Source organism: Malaclemys terrapin, chromosome 8, assembly GCF_027887155.1.
Source record: "Malaclemys terrapin pileata isolate rMalTer1 chromosome 8, rMalTer1.hap1, whole genome shotgun sequence".
NCBI classification, from domain to species: Eukaryota; Metazoa; Chordata; order Testudines; family Emydidae; genus Malaclemys; species Malaclemys terrapin.
The window spans coordinates 110484593-110509968 of NC_071512.1; the positions used below are offsets into that span (position 1 = coordinate 110484593).

Below are 25376 nucleotides of genomic sequence, written 5' to 3' on the forward strand. Positions count from 1 at the left end.
AAGCTGCCCTGGCAAAAAGCACTTTTATGAGGGTATAAGTGTATGCTAACACTTGGGCTTATACCAGCATAGGTATGTTGGTTGGAAAATGAAAAACAAAAAAACTTCCACACCCTTAATTGACATAGCTTTGCTGCTATAAATTTTAAGTGTAGACCAGGCCTTGTTCCATGGCAAACACACTAGAAAATTAATGGCAAAATTTGGAGAATTATTGATTAAAATATACAGAAAAAAATTCCCAAACAAAATAGAGCATTTTGAAACTTAAACTGCAAAACAATCCTAATCAAAATGCATCAAAGTCCCATTTTCAGAGAGAGGATATTGGTTAGAGTCCCTTATTTGTCAAACAGTTCTCCCTAGGTCAGGTCTGTGACCTGTGGTGCCTGGGGCAGCCCACACTGGTGGTGCCAAGGTCAGGGCAGGCTGCAAAAGGGAGAGCAGTCTTGGGAGTAACACTGAAGTTAAACCTCCCAACCGGTTACAAACTGTGCTTCTGATCCCCCACACTGGTTATCAAGAAGCAAAAAAAGAAATCACACAGCCCCTTTTATTGCATTCCAATCTCTGGCCCCCAATCAGCACCTAGGTCCAGTACAGTGAGAAGTTATTTTAAACTCTGCTCACATATGCAAAATGTTCTTTGGACCTCAAAGGGCCAGCCACATTACCAGGTCAATATAGATTTGGATCTTACCCAAAATACCACGCTGCCAGCCAATCCTTTAGTATCTAACACTAAAGGTTTATTATAAAGAAAAAAGGAAGAACAAGAAGAGAGATGTTAAATTGTAAAGCAGTTACATACATACAAAGACTTCAAAGTCCATATATCAGGTTCCTAGCAGTATTGGTGAGTTTGCCAGCTTGAAAATCCCTCTGGATCACATCCACAGCTTCAAAGGGGTAGCTGCATTAGTCTGTATCCACAAAAACAACGAGGAGTCTGGCGGCACCTTAAAGACTAACAGATTTATTTGGGCATAAGCTTTCATGGGTAAAAAATCCCACTTCTTCAGATGCATGGAGTGAAAATTATAGAAACAGGTATAAATATACTTGCAAATGAAGAAAAGGGAGTTACCTTACAAGTGGAGAACCAGTGTTGACAAAGCCAATTCAGTCAGGGTGGATGTGGTCCACTCCCATCCACAGCTTTGATGGGTCATTCAGTCCTTTGTTCAGAGCTTCATTTGTAGAAAGGTTACTCCAGAAGTAAGAAGCAGGATTGAAGACAAAATGGAGAAGATGCAGCTGCCTTTTATAGTCTTTTGCCATGCAGCCTGTGCTTCCTTTGTTTCAAACACCAGCTGCCCAGCACACGGCCTGAAAGCCGTAGAGTCCTGTCCATAGGCCTGCCCCTGCATGCTTTGCTGAGTCATAAGATGTATCTGTCTTCTCTCAATGGGTCAATTATATAGTTGATGGTTCTCAATGAGCCATCAAGCAGGCTAGGCAGTGCTGATGCCAAACTGTCTGGAAGTGACACCCAGAACATAGCACAAGTTTGAAATACAGATATACATATCTATAACTCATAATACAAAGGTGATACAAACCCATAAATGAGTTTATCATATCTGGCAAATCATAACATTTTTGCAGATACCTTACATGGCATATCTGACATAACATTACAATTTTACAATATTAATATTCATAATATCCTCAAGTGCCCCCCAGATTCCATACAGCATCACAAGGTCAAACTATGAACTTTTCCTACAATAGTCTAAGCATACCTAATCCTGCCTCAATGTGGGGAAAGAGACCAGGTGACCTCTTGAGGTCCCTTCCAGACCCACGTTTGTGATTCTATGATGGCCAGGGGTTTGATTGTGACCAACATACCTGACTGGCAAATATCTCAAGTGTAGATGCAGTTATACTGGCAAAACTACATTTTTGCAAATATAAGCTGCTCTGACAATATAGCTGTCAATCGGGGCCTCTTCACATCCTGACAGACATAGCTATGCCAGCAGAAGTTTGTAATGTAGATATGACCTCTGTGTGTGTGTGTGTGTGTGTGTGTGTGTGTGTGTGTGTGTGTGTGTGTGTGTGTGTGTGTGTGTGTGTGTGTGTGTGTGTGTGTGTGTGTGTGTGTGTGTGTGTGTGTGTGTGTGTGTGTGTGAGAGAAAGGTAAGTTCTGTTGTTGGATTTTTTAAAATTCAGGCCTGGTCTACACTGCAAAGTTTTGCCAGTGTAGCTATGTCAGCTGTAAGTGTGAAAAAAACCCAACACCACAGCCATGCTGGCAAAAAACCCTGAATAGCTGTAACTACGCCACCAGGAGAGTGCTTCTGTCAGCATAGCTAATGTTGTTCAGGGAGGTTGTGTAGCTATGCTCGCAGATGAACGCCTTCTGCTGGCTTACAGGGTATCTATATGACAGTCCTCTGCTGGCACAGCTATATTGGCCAATGCTCTGTAGTGCAGACAAACCTCAGCTGTGAGTTTTGTGGTTACTCCTGCTTTTGAGCAGAAAGATAGATGCAAGGGTGAGGAAATACAGCTTTTTGTTGACGTTCCCAAAGTCAAGATGGCCAGTCAATCACAGATGGATGCTCTGGGCTGGCAGGTCAGCCAGGACAGCAGTTGCTCTGGACCCTGGCTTGTTTCTCTTTACCAGTCCGTCTCAAGCTAGATGGCCTTATCTTTTTGTGCTGGTATTGTATGTTGCAGCTGGTCTCAGGGTCAGGTCGAAAGCATGCAGAGAGAAGAAAGGAATAGGAGGAAGATAGTGAGGAACTGGAAAGAACATAAGAGGAAAGGGAAGACAAAGCAGGATTTCACATGTATCAACCTAGGGTCCTTGCTGGCTCAGTTGTGATGGCCAAATGTCCTCACTGGTGTGCTGAGGTCTGGGCATCTCCAATGATCCTTAAAGTTCATCATCAAAGGGCAGTGTCTGGAACAAAGCAGAAGTTTGTTGACCATTCCCCAAGGAATCCCCCAGGAGTCCATATTTTTTCTCCCCAAAGTCTCTTTTTAGAAGTCTGCGAGGGATGCAATGGGTCAAATAGGTCCTTATTGTTCTACCCACCACTGGACCAAAATTGGGTGTGTCAGAAATTAGGCCTATTATTTTCTGGTTCCTATCCCCTCTTGTTTACAGTCTTGACCTCACCATAATCCTTGTGTCATATCAGTCATCCTTTTCTGTTTATACCAAACCAGGCTGTCTCCTTTTCATATATGCCCTTTCCCTGGGGGGAGGGATAGCTCAGTGGTTTGAGCATTGGCCTGCTCAAACCCAGGATTGTGAGTTCAATCCTTAAGGGGGCCATTTAGGGATCTGGGGCAAAATTAGTACTTGGTCCTGCTAGTGAAGGCAGGGAGCTGGACTCAATGACCTTTCAAGGTCCCTTCCAGTTCTAGGAGATAGGATATATCTATTTATTTATAACATTAATAGTTATGGGTTCTAGTAACTTTTTATGAGCTTTCATTCCACTTCCCAACAATTGAGCTCATAGTGAGGATAGCCCTACAAGACCTCAATAATTAAAACAAGTGACATGATTTTTTTGGGACCTGACTCATAACTTTTGACTGTCTGAAGTGGACCATAATGGGGACGAATGAGATATTCCTTCAGGTAGGTGCACCATGAGAGTTTCCCCTGGAACCAATCACCAATGACCTCACTATCAGAAGTCTTCCCTGTTTCTCAATCACCCCCACCTCAGTTCTGCACTCTCTATTCCTCTACCATAACCCTCCTACCCCAATCTTCTCCTGGCCTGCATGTCCCATGCAGTCCACCTACCCCTCTCTGCCAGAAACCTAGACAAAGATCATTCATAGATTCATAGATTATAGGACTGGAAGGGACCTCGAGAGGTCATCGAGTCCAGTCCCCTGCCCGCATGGCAGGACCAAATACTGTCTAGACCATCCCTGATAGACATTTATCTAACCTACTCTTAAATATCTCCAGAGACGGAGATTCCACAACCTCCCTAGGCAATTTGTTCCAGTGTTTAACCACCCTGACAGTTAGGAACTTTTTCCTAATGTCCAACCTAGACCTCCCTTGCTGCAGTTTAAACCCATTGTTTCTGGTTCTGACTCATAGACTCATAGACTTTAAGGTCAGAAGGGACCATTATGATCATCTGGTCTGACCCCCTGCATGCTTCAGGCCATAAAACCGTCCCTACCCCTTCCCTGGACTCTGCTGTTGAAGTCCCCAATCCTGTTTTTAGTGACTTCAATCGGCAGAGACCCTCCTGCTAGAGATCCCTGCCCCATGCTGCGGAGGAAGGCAAAAAACCTCCAGAGGCTCAGCCAATCTGCCCTGGAGGAAAATTCCTTCCCGACCCCAAATGTGGCGATCAGTAAGACCCCGAGCATATAGGCAAGAGTCTCCAGCCCGACCCCGTTAGCCATTATACTATTTACCCACCATTGCTTGGCTTTCCTTGACTACTATGTTTTACCATTAAACCATTCCCTCCATAAACTTATCTAACTTTATCTTAAAACCAGACAGGTCCGTCGCCCCCACCGTTTCCCTCGGTAGGCCGTTCCAATATTTCACCCCTCTGACGGTCAGAAACCTTCGTCTAATTTCAAGTCTGAACTTCCCCACGGCCAGTTTGTATCCATTCGTTCTGGTATCCACGTTAGTACTAAGCTGGAATAATTCTTCTCCCTCCCTTGTATTAATCCCTCTAATATATTTAAAGATAGCAATCATATCCCCTCTCAGCCTTCGCTTTGTCAGACTAAACAACCCAAGCTCCTCTAGTCTCCTTTCGTACGACAGCTTTTCCATTCCTCTGATCATCCTAGTGGCCCTTCTCTGCACCCGTTCCAGTTTGAGTTCATCTTTTTTAAACATGGGAGACCAGAACTGCACACAGTACTCCAAATGAGGTCTCACCAGCGCCTTGTACAACGGAAGCAGGACCTCCTTATCCCTACTAGATATACCTCGCCTAATGCATCCCAAGACAGCATTGGCTTTTTTCACCGCCACGTCACATTGTCGACTCATAGTCATCCTGCGGTCTACAAGAACCCCTAGGTCCTTCTCCTCTTCCGTAACTTCTAACCAATGCGTCCCCATCTTGTAACTAAAATTGTTATTAGTCATCCCCAAATGCATCACCTTACACTTTTCACTATTAAATTTCATCTTATTTCTGATACTCCAATTCACAAGCTCATTCAAGTCTCCCTGCAGGATATCCCTGTACTCCTCCGAATTTACAACGCCTCCCACCTTCGTATCATCCGCAAATTTTATCAGCCCACTCCTGCAATCGGTTCCGAGGTCAGTTATAAATAGATTAAATAAAATGGGTCCCAAAACCGAACCTTGAGGCACTCCACTAGTAACCTCCCTCCAACCTGACAGTTCACCCTTTAATACAACCCGCTGCATTCTCCCCAGTAACCAATTCCTTATCCACTTCTGGATTTTCATATCGATCCCCATGTTTTTCAGTTTAGAGGCTAAGGTGAACAAGTTCTCTCCCTCCTCCTTATGACACCCTTTTAGATACCTGAAAACTGCTATCATGTCCCCTCTCAGTCTTCTCTTTTCCAAACTAAACAAACCCAGTTCTTTCAGCCTTCCTTCATAGGTCATGTTCTCAAGACCTTTAATCATTCTTGTTGCTCTTCTTTGGACCCTTTCCAATTTCTCCACATCTTTTTTAAAATGCGGCGCCCAGAACTGGACACAATATTCCAGCTGAGGCCTAACCAGAGCAGAGTAGAGCGGAAGAATGACTTCTCGTGTCTTGCTCACAACACACCTGTTAATGCATCCCAGAATCATGTTTGCTTTTTTTGCAACAGCATCACACTGTTGACTCATATTTAGCTTGTGGTCCACTATAACCCCTAGATCCCTTTCTGCTGTACTCCTTCCTAGACAGTCTTTTCCCATTCTGTATGTGTGAAATTGATTTTTCCTTCCTAAGTGGAGCACCTTGCATTTGTCTTTGTTAAACTTCATCCTGTTTAACTCATCATGTGACTCACAAGAGTTGGAAACACTACAACTCTAATCACTGTAATCAGGAAAGAGTGGAGCTCACTTACCGTCTAAGGCACTGTTCAAATAGGAAAAAAAATAAGAGAAAGATACAGGCATGAGTTAAAACAGCCGTAGGGCTGCTCTAATTAGGTTATGTCTACACTACAAAATTATATCAACCTAACTTAAATTGGCATACAGCCCCCATAGCTATTAAGTCTCTTGTGTGCATGCACACTTGGTGCCTGGCATTGGTGGTGCATGTCCTCACCAGGAGCGCTTGTATTGATTGGATTGTCAGTGTGTGACGGCTCCTTGGGGCCAGCAACCATCAACGTAAGCAAAGCAGCGTCTACACTGACACTGCATCGACTGACTGCATGCCTCGGTGCCGAGAGACACTTGGGAGCCAAATTTAAGAGAAGACACTTCAGAGCTAGGCCAACACAAGGCAGCTTGTCACCCTTACCTTGTAGTGCAGCCCAGGCCTTGGTGTGCAGCTGCTAGCAGCTGGGCATGGATGCCATGAGCTGAAAATGTCCCTGCCCTGTTCACCTAGTCTCTGCCACCCAGTCCTCCCCACCCCTTCCTCCCTCTCCCTCTGCCCTTCCTCCCTCTAGTCCTCCCTTCTTTCTTCCCTCCCATCCCATCCTCTCCCTCCTCCCCCCCGCCCTTCCGTCTTCCCTCCCACCCCCAGTCCTCCCTATCTGCCATTCCTCCCTACCCCTCACCCCCTGTCCTTCCTTCCTCCCTCCGGTCCTCCCTTCTTCCCTCCCATCCCATCCTCCCCCCAGTCCCCCTCACCCCCTGGCCTTCCTCCCTCAGCCCCTGGCCTTCCTCCCTCAGCCCCTAGTCCCCCCCACCCCTACCCTACCTCCCTATCCTCCCTTCTTCCCTCCCACCCCCAGTCCTCCCCACCTGCCCTTCCCCCCTGCCCTTCCTCCCTACCCCTCCTCCCTCCAGTCCTCCCTTCTTCCCTCCCATCCCATCCTCTCTCCCTCCTCCCTCCCGCCCCCAGTCCTCCCTACCTGCCATTCCTCCGTACCCCTCACCCCCTGTCCTTCCTTCTTCCCTCCGGTCCTCCCTTCTTCCCTCCCATCCCATCCTCCCCCCAGTCCCCCTCACCCCCTGCCCTTCCTCCCTCCAGTCCTCCCTTCTTCCCTCCCATCCCATCCTCTCTCCCTCCTCCCTCCCGCCCTTCCGTCTTCCCTCCCACCCCCAGTCCTCCCCACCTGCCCTTCCTCCCTACCCCTCACCCCCTGTCCTCCTCCCTCCCTCCGGTCCTCCCTTCTTCCCTCCCATCCCATCCTCCCCCCAGTCCCCCTCACCCCCTGGCCTTCCTCCCTCAGTCCCTAGTCCCCCCCACCCCTGCCCTACCTCCCTATCCTCCCTTCTTCCCTCCTGCCCCCAGTCCTCCCCACCCCTTCCCCCGCCCTTCCTCCCTACCCCTCACCCCCTGTCCTTCCTTCCTCCCTCCGGTCCTCCCTTCTTCCCTCCCATCCCATCCTCCCCCCAGTCCCCCTCAGCCCCTGGCCTTCCTCCCTCAGCCCCTAGTCCCCCCCACCCCTGCCCTACCTCCCTATCCTCCCTTCTTCCCTCCTGCCCCCAGTCCTCCCCACCCCTTCCCCCGCCCTTCCTCCCTACCCCTCACCCCCTGCCCTTCCTCCCTCCAGTCCTCCCTTCTTCCCTCCCATCCTCTCTCCCTCCTCCCTCCCGTCTTCCCCCCCACCCCTGCCCTACCTCCCTATCCTCCCTTCTTCCCTCCTGCCCCCAGTCCTCCCCACCCCTTCCCCCGCCCTTCCTCCCTAACCCTCACCCCCTTTCCTTCCTCCCTCCAGTCCTCCCTTCTTCCCTCCCATCCCATCCTCCCCCCAGTCCCCCTCACCCCCTGGCCTTCCTCCCTCAGCCCCCTAGTCCCACCCTCCCCTGCCCTACCTCACCTCCCTGTCCTCCTTTCTTCCCTCCCGCCCCCAGTCCTCCCCACCTGCCCTTCCCCACCTGCCCTTCCTCCCTACCCCTCACCCCCTGCCCTTCCTCCCTCCAGTCCTCCCTTCTTCCCTCCCATCCCATCCTCTCTCCCTCCCGCCCCCAGTCCTCCCTACCTTCCATTCCCCCCTACCCCTCACCCCCTGCCCTTCCTCCCGTCCTCCCCCCGCCTTTCCTCCCTCCTCCCCCCGCCCTTCCGTCTTCCCTCCCACCCCCAGTCCTCCCTATCTGCCATTCCTCCGTACCCCTCACCCCCTGGCCTTCCTCCCTCAGCCCCTAGTCCCCCCCACCCCTGCCCTACCTCCCTATCCTCCCTTCTTCCCTCCCGCCCCCAGTCCTCCCCACCCCTTCCCCCGCCCTTCCTCCCTACCCCTCACCCCCTGTCCTTCCTCCCTCCGGTCCTCCCTTCTTCCCTCCCATCCCATCCTCCCCCCAGTCCCCCTCACCCCCTGGCCTTCCTCCCTCAGCCCCCTAGTCCCACCCTCCCCTGCCCTACCTCACCTCCCTGTCCTCCCTTCTTCCCTCCTGCCCCCAGTCCTCCCCACCCCTTCCCCAGCCCTTCCTCCCTACCTCACCCCCTGCCCTTCCTCCCTCCGGTCCTCCCTTCTTCCCTCCCATCCCATCCTCCCCCCAGTCCCCCTCACCCCCTGGCCTTCCTCCCTCAGCCCCTAGTCCCCCCCACCCCTGCCCTACCTCCCTATCCTCCCTTCTTCCCTCCCGCCCCCAGTCCTCCCCACCCCTTCCCCCGCCCTTCCTCCCTAACCCTCACCCCCTGCCCTTCCTCCCTCCAGTCCTCCCTTCTTCCCTCCCATCCCATCCCCCCCCCCGCCTCCCCCCACCCAACTCTTCCCGCCATTGCCGGGGCGGCGGGCGGACGTGGAGCGGCCCCGGAAGGGCGATGACGCCTGCGCAGCTCGGGAGCGGAAGTGGCCGTGTCCCGGTGGCGCTGGGCCGGCGGCGGGTGAGTCGCGCTGGCAGGAGCGGGGCGGGCCCCCCTCGGCCGGAAGCGGCTCGGGTGCTGGGCAGCCCGGGGGGGCTCCGCGCGCTGCCCCCGAGACAGACCCCCCGGCCCGCGGGGGCTAGTTATTGCCCCGTTTCAGCCCTGCTGGAGGCTGCCTCGGGACGAGGTGCCGCCCTGGCAGGCGCTGTACACGGGGGGGTCTCAACCTTTCCTCGCTGAGCCCCCCCCTGCCCCGGACAGGCCGTGAAAGCGCCAGGGCCGTCGGGGGGCTCTGGGCTGGGGGGGACCCTTGGGCATTGGCATAATTGTACTTCTGTTTGGGGGGGGCAAGGTCTGGGGGGTTCGAGCCAGCGCTGCACAGCAGGGTTCAGGGAGCGCGAGCGCCCCCCCCCCCCCGACTCACCCCCCCAGCCTGTCTGGGCTGTGGGGGGCCACAACCAAGAACTATAACTCAAAGGGGGCACTCCGTTCAAAAAGTTTGAAAACCGCTCCGGGTGCAGGCAGGGGGTAGCTAGGGGCTGTGTATGGGGTGGGGGCTCTCAGTGCGGCTCCCTGCTTCAGCGCTGGGGCTCCCGGTTGAGAACCATGGCTATAGACTCACACGATGGCCCCAATCCTTGCTACACACAGTTTACAATTTAACTTGAATGACCAGATTTAGAAATATATGTGCCTGTCTGCATGTGTGTGCACCTAACTGCTGCCAGTGTGTGTATGGATCAGGTAAGTGCCCATGCAAATAGCCAGATAAACGGGCAGAAATAGTCAAGGCCGCCCAGGGCGGGGCAAGTGGGGCAATTTGCCCTGGGCCCTGCAGCGGCCCCGCAAGCCCTGGCCTGACGGTGGTCCGGGTCTTTGGCAGCGGGGGCCCCTTCAGTCGCTCTGGGTTTTCGGCGGCGGGTCCTTCAGTGCTGCCAAAGACGCGGAGCGACTGAAGGGCCCCCCACTGCCGAAATGCCGTTGAAGACCCAGACTGCCGCTGGGTGAGCTGGCCGCAGCTCCCCCGCTTTGCCCCAGGTCCCCTGAATCCTCTGGGCGCCCTGGAAATAGCCCTAGCAGAGCTCAGCATAATTTTTTTTTTTTTTTTTTTTTACTACTGAGTGATGCTTAATGCAGCATTAATTTTACTGTCACAGGCAGGCCGCCTCTCAAGTGCCCCTTTGTGGCCTGAGATAGCTCTGCAGCAGCCATGCTTCAACTTCCCCTTTCAGGGACCTTCTTAAATAAACTCCACAGGGGCTTTTTGCCCAGTAATGCCCTTCCTCCCAGGGTCTAATTAATTGACATAAGAGACAAAACAAAACTCAGTTGTGGGGCTTCTCTTTATCCCTTGAGTCTGTTCTCTGCAGCTCTTCCCTGCCTTGGCAGACCACTCCCGGACCTACCTGGCTGGAGGAGGAGTTGTTTTTTTTTGTTTGTTTGTTTGACTGGTGTGGAGGTTGCTCTCTCTGGCCCTCAGCTTTCTTCAGCCCCTGGCTCTGACTGCATGGTCAGGGGTTTCCTTCAAGAGCCTCTTGCTCTCTCTACACACAGACACAGACACAGACACATATATATATATATATATATATATATATATATATATATGAATCACCTGATCCCTGCTCAGATGTGCCTGTCTAGTAACTAGGGTTGGTTGGCCCCAGGCCTCTAGCCCTTTAATGGGCTTGCTACCCTTTTACACTAACCATATGTTTTGTCATGACATAAGTTATTTAAGTATTTTGTGATGAATCAAAATGAAATTAATTCATGTGCCTGTTTTTAAGTTGTCCCAGGTCTCTCTGATACACCAAGACAGGATTCACTACTGATTTTGAAGAAATAGTGTCTCCATCAGAGGTGGACCCATTTTTACTTTACATCCACTGGCAAAAAGCACTAAGTGCCAGAAACCAGTACCTTACAGTGAAGTTCTGGGAGGAAAGCATTAATTGGCTTCTGAGGGAGCGCTATAGACGTAAGTCAATTTGGTTTTTATACTGAAATATTCACCCAACTAAAGACTTTTGTTGGTGCTGTGAGTAAGAGTTCCGGTGGTTTGTAACTAAATTAATTACCTAACTCCTTGAACTTCCTGTTTTGGGATAAAGTGATTATTTGCTGTGTTAATTTGATGGTTTGATTAAACTGATGATTTAATGCCAATGTTGCTGCTAACGAACCTTATTTCTGACCTTAATATGATAATTGCATTGTATTGTCCATAATTGGTTTGTTAGAATTTGTTATAGCCTAATCTTTGGTGTATGTTCTAAAATTCATAAAAAACATGAGTTCCTTCAGTAAGTAATTTGGGTCAGAGCCCTAGAGAACTTCAGTATGTCAGCTGATCCAACTCAGATCCCAGATAGATTCTTCCTTAAATTAGCGTAGTTCTCTCACCTGCCATTCCTTGTGTTTGTCTAGACTATACATTTTAGTAATTTTGGGGATAAAATTCCTGGATGCTCAACTCTTTCTTGCCTATGTCCCCAGGGCGAATAGATTCAAACATTTCTGCATAGTGTCAGGAAGCAAAAATTTCCACAGGTGCTCGCTAAAGATACACATCCAACTAAACAGAAGCATGCACAAAGACAGATATATGATGAAGGCCAGACCGTGACCCTGTCTCCCTCTCCTCTCACCCATATATCTGCTTCTCTCTTTCTCCTTGTTCCTCCCATGTGTCAGCCTGTCTTTTTCTTGGGATTGTAGCCTTCAGCAGGACTGTCACTCAGATGATGGGTGTAGAAATAAGATGAGTGCATTTTGACTCTTCTTTGTTTTGTTTCCAGGCCTTGTTTGGATGGAACAATGGCTCTAACCTTTATGTCCTTACAAGAATTAATCAAGGAGGATTTCCTGACCTGTAAAATCTGCTATGATCTCTACACAGTGCCAAAGATCCTTCCATGTCTGCACAGTTACTGCCAGCATTGCCTGGAACCACTAGTGAGGGACGGAGCCCTCCAGTGTCCTGAGTGCCGGCTGCAAACAGATGTCCCAGGAAGTGCCTCAAGTCTGAAAACCAACTTCTTCATCAACAGCCTCCTGGAGTTATTCCAGATTAAACACAACAGGGACTTGGCCTGCACAGTTTGCTCAGATGCCCAGAAGATCTTGACTGCCACTGCCCGTTGCCTAGACTGCAAGGATTTCTTGTGCCAGTCCTGCACTCAGGGCCATTGCTGCTCCCGTCTCACTCTTCATCACAAGGTGGTGAAGCTTGAGGAGTTTCTAGCTGGGGAATATGATGCTGAGATGAGGCTGCTTCAGGAGCTGTGCTGCCAGGACCACCAGCAGGAAGCTCTGCGATTCTTCTGTGACACCTGCAGCGCTCCCATCTGCAGGGACTGCCGTATGCTAGACCATTTTCAGCACAAGGTGGTCTCTATGGCAAATGCTGTGCAGCGGGAAAGGCCTTCTGTTGAGCAGCTAATTGACAGCCTGGCAGGAACGATAACATGCATCTCTGAGCAGGAAAAAGCTGTGGAGGAGACAGTAGATAAGTTGAAAACATCAGGAGAGAACATAAAGGAGAGGATCACTAGATATGTGGATGACTTTATCTACTATCTCCAGGCCCAGAAGGAAGCCATTCTGGGCGAGTTGTCTGCTTTTCTAACTCAGCAAATAGAAAGTTGTCGCCTGGTGAAAGAGGAGCTCCAGAGCCAAAGAGATAAAGCAATCAGCACCAGGGAGTTCTCTCAAAGGGTCCTCTATGTGGGAAAGGACTATGAGATCTTACACCTGGAGGGCATGATAAGGAATCGGATTCAGGAGCTCCAGACGTATATCCCACAGAAACTAGAGGGCCAAATCCCTGAATTGGCCATAGCCTGGGATCAGCCGGAAATGCTGTCCAAGGCAGCACTCTTTAGTCTAGTGTTTCCCAGGGAACAGCCTGAAGGAGACATGGGAATTGTTTTTGAGCCAGATAGCGAGGCATCTGCTTCCCCCAGTGAGGAGTCTGAGGATGACCCATTCTTGCCCGTGAACTTAGAAGAAGACTCCTGTCCAAGCTCTGAAGAGAGTGCTCCTGACACTCCCAACAAGAACCTCTCTTGTTGCAGCAGACGCAGTAAAAAGCCTAAGCGTGTCTGCACTTTTGAGGTAGACCAGTGCTGCTTCCAAGTAAAGCCCAATATCACAGGGATTGCTGTTCTGCCTCACGCTGGTGGCATTCTCCTGTTGGATCAGGAGAATGATGAGATAAAGCAGTACAGCGCTGGTGGGCACTTTCAGCAATCAATACCTCTGCCAGATTCAGACGGTGTCTTCTGTGGCATTTCGCTCTGTGGAGACGTCCTCGCTTGCTCTTCAGATTCCTTCCTCTTCTTCCTGACCCTTGAGGGCAAGTTTCTGCACAAGTTGCTGCTAAGGGGATCCGAGTCTTCCTATGCTATCACCTCCTATAAGGACTCCTATATTGCCGTGAGTGAGGGCACACTCTGCTCCATCTCCCTTTACAGCCCTTCAGGACACTGCATGGGCAGGGTGGCACCCACAGGTTACCATGGGGGGAAGTTCCTTTTCATTGCCGTCAATTACCAGGAGGAATTCATTGTCTCAGATTTCATCAAGAAGCAGATTGTCATCATTGGGAAGTCTGGGCTGATCCTCAACGTGCTGAAAACCTCACACTCACTGCTGACAAAGCCGTTCAGTGTATGCGTGGACATGTCCAGTAACATTTTTGTGGTCGATCAGTTGAAGGTGATTAAATTTTCCCCAGATGGTGAGACGGGGGAGGTAGTGTTGAGCAACCAAAGTCGGCAGAAGAGACCTCGTGTCCTTGCTGTGGACGATGACTGGCGCCTTGTCCTGGTGCAAGAGGATGGTTACGTTCACATTTATTGCTTCTAGTTTACACCCTAGGAGAATGTGGTCTGAGTGCCCCCAAAATAGCTGGTTCTGTAACCTCAGGTCCCAAAACCTTGTGTTAATAGTGCGCCAGAGTAATCCCACTAGTACTGTCACTTCCAGATGTGTTACAGAGCTTTAGCCCTGACTCTGGGTGTCAGTGGAACAGACATGTCTGGGCAGGAATCTTTGTGCTCCAAGGGTTTTGAAAATGATCAGAGCCCAGGGGAGCTGGAGGTAGAAATAATTTTTCACTAACTGAGATGAGATCCATATTGCCAAAACGTTCTACTCTCTCCCAGCTCACCTGATAGTTTATGTGGGGGACACTGCAATGTTATAATCAGTGCTATCAGTACCTGAGGTGAACAACTGGAGAGCTGGGAATAATGGCCAGCTCTAAGGAAATGGCAGAAGGGAAATGCCTTTGCTTAATGTGTATTTGGTAGTTGGCATTGATGGATGACAGGTGCCTTTGAACTGTTTCACTTTAAAGTAACATCTCTTCCCCTGCCTGCCTTACCTCTGCATCAGCGCTGTGAGCCGGTAGAACTCAGACTTCCACTTTCACTGTTCTGGAGTGTGTCCCAGATTAAGGGAATGTTTAGAAAAATGACCTACTTCTATCTCTCAGCATGCCCTTTGCCATCTTAACCCAACCAGGCACTGAATTTCTTCCCCCCCTCACCCCCCCCCCCACATACAAGTCAGAGTCCTCCTTGAGCAGGATGACCAAACATCACAAAGGAACCTGAAACCTGCCAGAGGCTGTGGGAACCTCTGGTCTCAGCATTGGAAGTATCCAGGGAACCTGACCAGCCCCACAAGTGTGAAAAGGTAAAAATGGCTAGAACTGTATCTAAAGATCCCAAGCAGAAAGTGCCCAGCCTTGCTGCAGCGAAGGACTGGTTAGTGCATCCATTGGGAAGGAGGTGGCAGTCACCTCAGTTCAATAGGTGATGCAGCCTTTTACATTCCTTTTTTGTTTAGCCTGTTGAATCCGGGCAGAGGAGTCAGTGCTTGAGCAGGTCTCCGCTTTTGTTTATATTTAGGGATAGAGACTAAAGATTCCTATTGCATTCCAGCTCATCCTACTGTTAACGTTCAAACAAAAATGATTGTTTTACACTAACACTTTTATGCATTTGGATAATTAATAGAGCCTTGTGCTTTCCCTTATGAACTGTTTTCCAAATTTTCTTCTTGTTTCGCTTTAATAAAGTCTGGTGCAATTATGGGTGTGGCAGGCTTCACGAAGGGTCCAGGGCATGACTCTGGCACTGACTCCTTACAGTGGCCTGAAAATAAGGGATGTTTGCTGGAGCCTTTCCCTGTGTGCAGGACAGGATGGGAGAGCACGTCCACAGGCTTCTTACACTGTGTTGGCAAGAAATGTTCAGGCTCTTACGGAGCAGCTCTGTGGGAGCTATTCAGGCATTTGTCTTTGAGCTTTGTTTTAACACTTGCTGGCAAATGTGCTCTCTTACATGGATTCTCAGGGACCTAGCCACGTGCGCTATCATGTAGACATGCATTCTCTCACGCACTCATGCGTACACACACATTAGTATTCACATTAGTGCATACAAAATTATACAAAATTACTAAAGGTAGTTAAGACCCAGGCAGACTGCAAAGAGCTACAAAAGGATCTCTCAAAACTGGGTGACTGGGCAACAAAATGGCAGATGAAATTTAATGTTGATAAATGCAAAGTAATGCACTTTGGAAAGCATAATCCCAACTATACATATAAAATTATGGGGTCTAAATTAGCTGTTACCACTCAAGAAAGAGATCTTGGAGTCATTGTGAATAGTTCTCTGCAAACATCCACTCAATGTGCAGTGGCAGTCAAAAAAGCGAACAGAATGCTGGGAATAATTAAGAAAGGGATAAATAATCGGACAGAAAATACGTTGCCTCGATATAAATCCATGGTATGCACACGTCTTGAATATTGTGTGCAGGTGTGGTCTACCCATCTCAAAAAAGATATATTGGAATTGGAAAAGGTTCAGAAAAGGGCAACAAAAATTATTAGTGGTGTGGAACGGCTTCCTTATTAGGAGAGATTAATAAGACTGGGAATTTTCAGCTTGGAAAAGAGACGGCTAAGGGGAGATATGATTGAGGTCTATAAAATCATGACTGGTGTAGAGAAAATAGACAACTTCTTGTTATGCCTTTCTCCTAAAGAACTCTTTAGCACCCTATATTTTCTCCCTATGGAGGTAGTTAAATGCTAATCAAGTCACCACTCACATTTTCTTTGAAGTAAGATAAACAGATGCAGCTAGTTAAGTCTCACTGTAAAAAACGTCTCCAGCCCTTATATAGTTTTTGTGGCTCTTTACTGCACACTCTGGTTTTTCAACATTTTAAATAATATGGACACCAGAACTGGACAATATTCTTGTGCTGGTCTCACCAATGCCATATACAGAGGTAAAAATCTCTACTACTCATTATTCCTCAGTTTATATCTTCATGGATCATATTAGCCCTTTTTGCCAGCACGTCAGACTGGGGCCTCCTCTTGAGCTGCTTCCCTATGACCCTTAAATACTTCTCTGAGTCAGTGCTTTCCAGGATACAGTCCCATTCAGTAGGTATGGCCTGCACTCCTTGTTCGCAGATGTATAAAGTTGCCTTTGGCTGTATTAAGAATCATTTTGTTTGAATGGGCCTAGTTTACTAAGCAATCCAGATCATTCTGTATGACTGCCATGTCATTGTTTATCACTTCACAGATTTTTGTGTCATCCACAAATTTTATCTGCAGTGATTTTATATTTACTTACAGATCATTGATGAAAATGTTAAATAATGTCAGGCCTAGAAGTGATATCTGCAGGACACCACTGAAGATTTCTCTCAAACCCCCCCCCCCCCATCCCCACCTCCCGTTCAATCATGATTCCTCAGTGACTATTACATTTAGATATCTGTCAGCCAGTTCTTAATCCATGTAACGTGTGCACTACTGATATTCTATAATGCTATTTTTTAAAATCAAAATGTCATGCAACTGTCTTAAAGAAGTCAAGATTAATTACATGTATGCAAGCTTCACAGCCAGGTAGGCATCAGGTAGGTGAGAATCTTCCCAGATGGGAAGCCAAGGGGCCCCCGAGGTGAGTCAATGTCAATAACATGGATGATGGGATGGATTGCACCCTAATAATAAATACTATATGGAGACATACCTATCTCATAGAGCTGGACGGGACCCTGAAAGGTCATCGAGTCCAGCCCCCTGCCTTCACTAGCAGGACCAAGTACTGATTTTTGCCCCAGATCCCTAAGTGGCCCCCTCAAGGATTGAACTCACAACCCTGGGTTTAGCACGCCAATGCTCAAACCACTGAGCTATCCCTCCCTCAACAAGTTTGCAGAGGGCACTAAGCTGGGGGGGAGAGGTAGATATGCTGGAGGTTAGGGATAGGGTCCAGAGTGACCTAGACAAATTGGAGGATTGGGCCAAAAGGAATCTGATGAGGTTCAACAAGGACAAGTGCAGAGTCCTGCCCTTAGGACAAAAGAATCCCATGCACTGCTAGAGGCTGGGGACTGACTAAGCGGCAGGTCTGCAAAAAAGGACCTGGGAATTACAATGGACGAGAAACTGGATGTGAGTCAACAGTGTACCCTTGTTGCCAAGAAGGCTAATGCCATATTGGGCTGCATTAGTAGGAGCATTGCCAGCAGATCAAGGGAAGTGATTTATTCCCCTGTATTTGGCACTGGTGAGGCTACATCTGAGTATTGCATCCAGTTTTGGGCCCCCCACTACAGAAAGGATGTGGATAAATTGGAGAGAGTCCAGCGGAGGGCAACAAAAATAATTAGGGGACGCATGACTTATGAGAAGAGGCTCAGGGAACTGGGCTTATTTAGTCTGCAGAAGAGAAGAGTGAGGGCAGATTTGATAGTAGCCTTCAACTACCTGAAGGGGGGTTCCAAAGAGGATGCAGCTCGGCTGTTCTCAGATGACAGAACAAGGAGCAATGGTCTCAAGTTGCAGTGCGGGAGGTCTAGGTTGGATATTAGTAAAAACTATTTCACTAGGAGGGTGGTGAAGCACTGGAATGGGTTCCCTAGGGAGGTGGTAGAATCTCCATCCTTAGAGATTTATAAGGCGTGGTTTGACAGAGCCCTGGCTGGGATGATTTAGTTGGGGTTGGTCCTGCTTTGAGCCAGGGGGGTGGATTAGATGACGACCTGAGGTCTCTTCCAACCCTAATCTTCTATGATTCTATGACTGAACGTTCACTTTCAGAGATTGAAAAAAATCAGCAAATGGCAGGGAAGGGATAACAGGAAACTCAAGAATCCTCATGTGCATTCTTTCCCAAGGAACTATCCTTGTGCAGGACCTGATCATTCTTCATGGGCATTCTCATGAGTGTTCTGACGTCCTCAGGCACCTCATCATGAGAGTAATTGCTGATCTGATCTTGTCTGTCTTTTGGCTGATTAACACACACAGCCCACAAAATCTTTCTGTCAACACTCCAAGATGGACTCAGTGCTGAGATAGTTGAAGATCACTCTTAGAAATTGACAATAAGTTCATGCTGTTGCAATGTTTGGATCAGTGGCTAAGTTGCTCGAGTGGACCCCTCTTTGGCCAGGGCTCTGCCTAGAATGTCATCCAGGAAAGAGTATTCCTGTGTCCCCTTTTGCCTGAGAAAAGCCAACAGAACAATGAGGACTTTTATGAACACTCGTTGTGAGGATGACAGTCTGAAAGGCAGTGCTTTGTATGGAACATCATTGGTCCCATGAGCAAATCACAGAAATCTCTTGTGCTTCCAGTGGATTGGCACATGAAGATAGGTCTTCAAATCAATTGATATAAAGTAATCCCCTTGGCAGATGGCCACTGCTATGGACTTCAAAGTCTCCATCTTAAATCTGGTCTTTCTTCTGAACTTGTTCGGGTGCTTTAAGTCCAACACCACTCTGTCCTCCTCAGATCTTTTGGCTATCAGAAACAAGATTAAGTAGTGGCCAGAGAACATCTCTGCCTCAGGAACTCTCTATTACATGGAATTACAGAAGCTGATCTGTGGTCTTTAGCATATTTTGCCTCTTGCTGATGCTGGAGAAGGGAGAAAATGATGATTTGGAATCTTTGAAAATTCTATGATGTGCCCATGTTGAACCACATTCAGGACCCATCTGTCCAATGTGGAGAGAGGCCATTGGTCCTTGAATTTTAATAGTCTCTCCTCCTCCCCCCACCCCCCATAGGTGTTGCTCATCTGAACTCTCTTGATTGTATTCAGACATTGCTTCCAGTGCTGAAATTTGTGTGGCAGGAAGAATGGTCTCTCCCCTTTACAGGCTTGGATTTGTTCCATTTGCCTTTGCTGTAGTTTCTTCTTTTGTTCCTATAGGAGTAGCTACAAAAAAGATATGTAGACCTATAATAAGGACGATTGTCCCTTTTTCTGGATTTGGCGTTAGGAGAGTTCTTTTTTGATTTATCTGAGAATTCCACCAGCACTCTGTCTAATGGCTTCTCAAATAACCAACTTCCTACATATTTCAAAGCTGTTAACATGACTTTGGCTTGTATATAGTGCTTCCAGGCTCATAACCAGAGGAGCCATCTGGTCACCACGTTGGAGGCCATGGCACGCGCTGAAAACATAAAAGTATCCCTGGTTGCATCGACAATGCAAGTTAAAGCCATTGAGATTTTCTTTAAGTCCAAACCTAATCATAATGATTTCTTAGCCTTTTTTGGTAATCTAGTTGCCAGATTTGTCAGTCCAGACTAGTACTGCTCTTGCAAAACATGTTGCCCCAGCAGAAACTTTCAGAGAGGAAGATGCAGCCTCAGACATACTACACAGGGATATTTCTATTCTGCAGTCGGGTTCTTTTGGGAAAAAGCCCCTTTCCGTTGGATAGCAGTGTCTGTGAGTAGTGCTGAATCTGCTCTGTCCATTTTGGGACGAGAGACAAAATCTGCTTTGCTGTGGTGCACATTGTAGAATTTTTTGGCATGCCTGGACAATCTAGTAGACTTTGTCTCCTAGATGTCTCCTATTCAGCCTTAGTCACTTTTCCAAAAAGTCATGAAAGGGAATGTGTGGTTCAGATTTTGAACCAGTTGGAAAATATTTTTTGTAATTTCTATATCTATCCTTTCTTCCTCCTCCTCAGAATCTTTTCTAATGGGCTCATCTGACAGGATACCCAGGTATATAATCACCATTCGTAATGTGTTCTCAAGTAATTGGAAAAAGATCCTCTTGCTTTGTTTCATCCTGCTATTCAGGCTCTGAGATCGAGAGAGTTCACCTTCCTCCCGTAAAGAAGATCCTGACTTTCCTCTTGACTTCTTTATTTCTCTCTTGGGCTTGTATTGAACAGATTTTTCCAGCCTTCTTTTTCTTTTTTTGATGTCTGTCAAGATTGTCATTTAATTTATTTTAATCATAATGAAGAACACCCACAAACAATTCTTTCTTTTAAGCTTTTTCTTTCCATGTATGAGAACCTTGTGTGCAGAAGCACTAGCTCTCATGATGAATGAGAAACGACTATCTCCAGAAGAATTGGCCAGTTTTCTCTTGTCTGAGGTAATTTCTTGATCCCTTTCCCCCTTTTTAAAATTTTACTCCTTAGGTTCCCAATCACCACCTCCACTGAGTCAGATGAGGAGTCCTGCAAACCTCTTCTGACTATCAGGCATCTCTTATATTTGCCCTTTTGAGAGTGGATATTGCCACTGTTGCCTGGGGCTCACAGGATGGTGACCTCTGAGGTAAAGGCACTTTTTGCACCATCCAAGAGCTTCCTAGTCCAAGAAGGAATTTCTTCCTGAGAGGGAGATTCCCTTCTCCCTTCCATGCAGAATCCTGACATCCCCTGGAGCTAAGGGATGGCAACCAGATTGCTTGATGAAGGAAGGGAGGAGGGGATGATGAGACGTGTGCTGTGGGAGGGTGTGCACCTAATACAGTTTTACTGGCCACTCCTTGCTCTGTTGGTGGCAGATACAGATGGTCCCGCTTACGGTTTCCCTACCTGGGCCACTGCCCTTTTATGCAGTAATTCCAGGCAGGAGATAAACTGCCTCTTTGAGGTTTGTCTTTGTTTTGTTTTAATTCTCTTTCTCTCTCTCTCAGTAGTAGCTGGATTCAACCACCCTGCCAGTAGCTACAGGAGGCAGAACCAGGAGTGGGGGAGCTCGTCCCTCATCAGTTATCCAGTCAGTTCTGATTTTGTCCTGTACAACTACAGACAGGTGATGATCCACACTGAAGATTTTTACAGGTTGGGTACTTGGCACAGGGAACTTTAGTGACTGGCCACAGGAAGGTCACACAGGCAGGTCAGAGACCTGAACTTAGATCTCTACTGACCTAAGCCAATGCCTTAACCACAGGGCCATGTTTTCTTTTCTGGACCATTGGTGGTGATGTTTCCTTTACTGAATGGATGTAGAAAAGCAGAGCATTTCTGATGTATGTTCACAAGTCATAAAACTCTATGCCAGTACCTGTTCTCTAGGGAATTTTCCTTGCAACTAGACTAGAGTCAGACTGGTACAGCTGCAGTCTGAGGAACAGCCACACTGAGAAATGAATGAGTTTAACTTACCAAGTTTATCTTGGTATAAAAGTATAAAATTCCCCCAAAGCTTGAGGCAGTTTCTATGTTACTTTGTGAGTTTACAAACTAAAAAAGGTCAGAAAGACTTGGAGAGTGACAGACTGAGAACGGGAGCTGCAGCTGAGTGCTGGGAGGTGGCAGCAGGGGAGACCTACAGTTCTGGAACTTTTGAACAAGAAATGCTCCAGATGAGATTTACCTTCTATCGCCCTCCTCCCCCAAGGAACAGGTCTGATGTTTCTCAGCGTTTGGTGGGAAAATGGCTTTTGCCACACATGGGTGGTCCCCAGTCTGTTTTGCCAGAGTGAAGCCAACATAAAACACCAAATCTAGAAAACCAGGGACTGTTCTCAATGGCCGTGCTCCCTCTCCTGGGGAGAGGTGGTGGCGTTGCTGGAGAGCATAACTAGGGAGGGCAGCAGGTGTGCTGTTTCCCTTGCCCCGGAAAGACAGAACTGGTCTAAAAGTCAAACCTCACGGTTTATGTGGGTTGAAATTATAGGTCTTGGGGTTACAATAATCAAATCACTTTCACACAAAAGATGCGGTGGCAGGGCATCACTGAGTGCTAGGAGGGAGCAATGTTCAGACCCATGGATGACTACATCCCTCCCCTCCTGCATGCCAGAGCAGCCAGGCTAGCATGTAGGGTTAGCCTGTCTTTTCCATGCAGGGGGGTGGGGGTGGGGCAAGTCTGGACAAATTAAACATATTAACTGCCAGGCATTGAAGCTTGTTGAATAGTAACTCTCGACACCCTGCCTGCTCCCTTAGGGCTGGCTTTGGGGGTTTAGATTTTTTTTTTATAGTATGGTTTGTGCCTGCTTTTAACGTAATGAGGCTGAATTCCAAATTTGCTTTTTCATGTTTTTATATTTTAAAAATAAATTACTAGGTCTTTATTTCTGAATTTATATCTTTCTTTTAAGGGGCATTTGGGCTAAATCTGCTAATTTAAAAAATGACACATGTTTAAAATTAAAGATCATTTTGAAGATAATGTAGAAGTGTTGAAACATTTACTACCTGTACGTCTCAAGCCACTTATTATCAGCATATTCAGTCCTGTGCCTAACTCCTCAAGCTAAATAATCAGGAGGCATATGGGGGCATTTTGGGGTCCTAGCAGATTAAAACATGATTTTGCTCCTCTTGGAACATAGGAGGCACAAGGAGAGCAGTCAGGAGCTATCTCAGAAGCAGCACATCCAGAATTAATTCCAGGAAGCGGCTGAGACAGTCAAAATTCCATGCTTCATGTACTAAAGGGATTATTTTTTTAGCATTGGATCCTCCTGCTATGGCTTAGCATTCCCAAGCCTCTTACACCTAAGTTACATGGAAAGGGATTTGAGTAGCACAACCCTTTTCTCTGGCCAGCAGAGCCTCAGCTTGCTTCCTGCTTCCTCTGGGAACACTAGCAGAGTATTAGATGCCATGAAGGAGGCATTGGCTAAGTGACTTATAAGTAGCCTTGAGTAGTCACTGTGCGCGCTCTGATGCAGAGAACAGACAAGTGCTTGCTGTGCCAGTGAGGAGGCCTCGAGAATTTTTCACACCTCTGTGGACAGAGATTGTATCGGGACCTGAGGAAAGTTAAAAATGAACTCTTTAATCCAAAATCCACTTTGTTCCTTCCACTGGATTCATTTCCAAAACTCTGCTGTTTTGCCTGAACAGAGTTGGGATAAACACCATGGAAGATTGTGTGCAATAGTCTAGCTCCCTCTCACAAAAGAACAAGTCTCTGATATTTTATCCATGCACGTTGCCTGCTCCAGGAAAAGCAAATGTGAAAGAAGAAAGTAAAGGGGGTGGGAGTGTGTGGGATCATGTCTCATACATGCTGGATAATGTATATTTGCACTGCTGTTCTCTAGGGGCTGACCAAAGTACCGCCCCAGCAGCAGCCCACAGGTTTTTTAGCTTACCAGGTAGAGGCTTTCATTTGCAGAGATCCCTAGTTCTAGCCCCAGTACTGTATGTTTGCAGTACAGCTGATGCATATGATGGGACAGGTGCAATCATGAATAAGGCTAAGATTTTGTCATGCATATTTTTAGTAAAAGTACAGACCGGTCACAGGCAATAAAGAAAAATTAACAGAAGCCCATGCGTGACATTTACTAAAAATATGCATGACAGCTCAGAGCTGCGGGGCTCTCTGTCTGTGGCTCCCAGCTTGGGGTATCCCAGCTGCCTCTGGCTCAGAGCTCTGGGGCACCCCCTCCCCCCCGCAGCAGCTGGGTGCTTGGGGCCCCCACAGTTCCCAGCCACCATGGGCTGTGGGGGGGACTTTGCAGCTCCCAGGCACCACAGGCTCAAGTTATGCATTCCATGACCTCTGTGACAAAACCATAGCCTAGTCTCACTTGGGGGCAACACATGCCCTGGTAGGGCTCAGCCTCCGAGGTTCAGGCAAAGGGCTGGTATTCATAGAAGCACAGGACTGGAAGGGACCTCGAGAGGTCTCTAGTCCAGTCCCTGGCACTCATGGCAGGACTAGGTATTATCTAGACCAGGGGTCTCAAACGCAAATGACCACGAGGGCCACATGAGGATTAGTGCATTGACCCGAGGGCCACATCACTGACACCCCCCCACCTCGCTGCCTCTGGCCCTGCCCCCACTCCACCCCTTCCATTAGGCCCCGCCCCGGCCCCACCTCTTTCCACCCCTTCCCCGCCCCATTCCAACCTCTTCCCCGAAGTCCCCACCCTAACGGTGCCCCCAGGGGGTGCAGAAAGGGTGCAGGGTGCGGCGGGGGCTCAGGGCAGGGAGTTGAGGTGCAGGAGGGGTGTGGGATGTGGCAGGGGGCTCAGGACAGGGAGTTGGGGTGAAGGAGGGGTGTGGGATGTGGCAGGGGGCTCAGGACAGGGAGTTGGGGTGCAGGAGGGGTGTGGGATGTGGCAGGGGGCTCAGGACAGTGAGTTGAAGTGCAGGAGATGTGCGGGATGTGGCAGGGGGCTCAGGACAGGGAGTTGGGGTGAAGGAGGGGTGTGGGATGTGGCAGGGGGCTCGGGCAGGAGGTGTGCAGGGTGCGGCAGGGGGCTCAGGGCAGGGAGTTGGTGTGTGGGGTGCAAGAGGTTGAGGGGTGCGGCAGGGGGTCGGGGTGCAGGGTGCAGCAAGTGGCTCAGGGCAGGGAGTTGGGATGTGGCAGGGGGCTCAGGGGGTCGGGGTGTAGGGTGCAGCAGGTGGCTCAGGGCAGAGAGTTGGGGTGCAGGAGGGGTGTGGGATGTGGCAGGGGGCTCAGGGCAGGGAATTGAGGTGCAGGGTGCGAGCTCCAGCCCAGTGTCACTTACCTAGAGTGGTTCCGGGGTGGCAGGGGTGCTCACTGGGGCCAGGGCAGGCTCCCTGCCTGCCTTCCCTGGCCCCTGGCCCCACGCCGCTCCGTTCCAGGAAGCAGTTGGAACCGTGTCCCTGCAGCCCTTGGGGGAGCTCAGGGTTCCGTGCGTGTGCTGCTCTTGCCACTCCTCTAAGTACCTCCCACGAAGCTTCCATTGGCCGCAGTTCCCTGTTCCCGGCCAATCGGAGCTGCGGGGGGTGGTGCCTGGAAGGAGGCAATGCAGGAGCCCTCTGCCTCCTTACTCCTCCCCCCCCGGCCCGAAGGGGCATGCTGCCAGTTGCTGCAGAGAGCGGCGTGGGGCAGGCAGGGGAGGGTGCGGGGAGCTTGGTGGGCCACACGCAAGAGCCCCACGGGCCGCGTGTTTGAGACCCCTGATCTAGACCATCCCTGACAGGTGTTTGTCTAACCTGCTCTTAAAAATCTCTAATGATGGAGAGTCAACAACCTCCCTAGGCAATTTATTCCAGCGTTTAACCACCCGGACAGGACGTTTTTCTTGATGTCCAACCTAAACCTCCTTTCTTGCAATTTAAGCTCATTGCTTCTTTGCCTATCCTCAGAGGTTAAGAACAATTTTTCTCCCTCCTCCTTGTAACAACCGG

The 25376-nt window shown here is 48.9% G+C and overlaps 1 protein-coding gene and 1 long non-coding RNA gene across 4 annotated transcripts; one reads left to right on the plus strand and one right to left on the minus strand.

Moving 5' to 3' along the window:
- Positions 1-727: 727 nt before the first annotated feature.
- LOC128841825 (uncharacterized) lies at positions 728-24860 on the minus strand. 2 transcript variants are annotated; one of them, XR_008445922.1, is made up of 2 exons: positions 24731-24860; positions 728-2914 (listed from the first exon to the last, which is right to left on the minus strand). It is a non-coding gene; the product is annotated as an uncharacterized LOC128841825 (long non-coding RNA). The 2 variants fall into 2 exon arrangements; XR_008445923.1 differs by lacking the exon at positions 24731-24860 and adding an exon at positions 6468-6559.
- Positions 8817-15028, plus strand: LOC128841824 (E3 ubiquitin-protein ligase TRIM56-like). Of its 2 annotated transcripts, none has more exons than XM_054037269.1 (3): positions 8817-8945; positions 10715-10905; positions 11726-15028. In XM_054037269.1, exon 3 carries the CDS (start codon positions 11745-11747, stop codon positions 13794-13796), a length of 2052 nt encoding a protein of 683 aa, XP_053893244.1. In that variant the 5' UTR covers positions 8817-8945; positions 10715-10905; positions 11726-11744; the 3' UTR covers positions 13797-15028. The 2 variants fall into 2 exon arrangements, with proteins under 2 accessions (XP_053893244.1, XP_053893245.1); XM_054037270.1 differs by lacking the exon at positions 8817-8945 and adding an exon at positions 9057-9668.
- Positions 24861-25376: the final 516 nt, after the last annotated feature.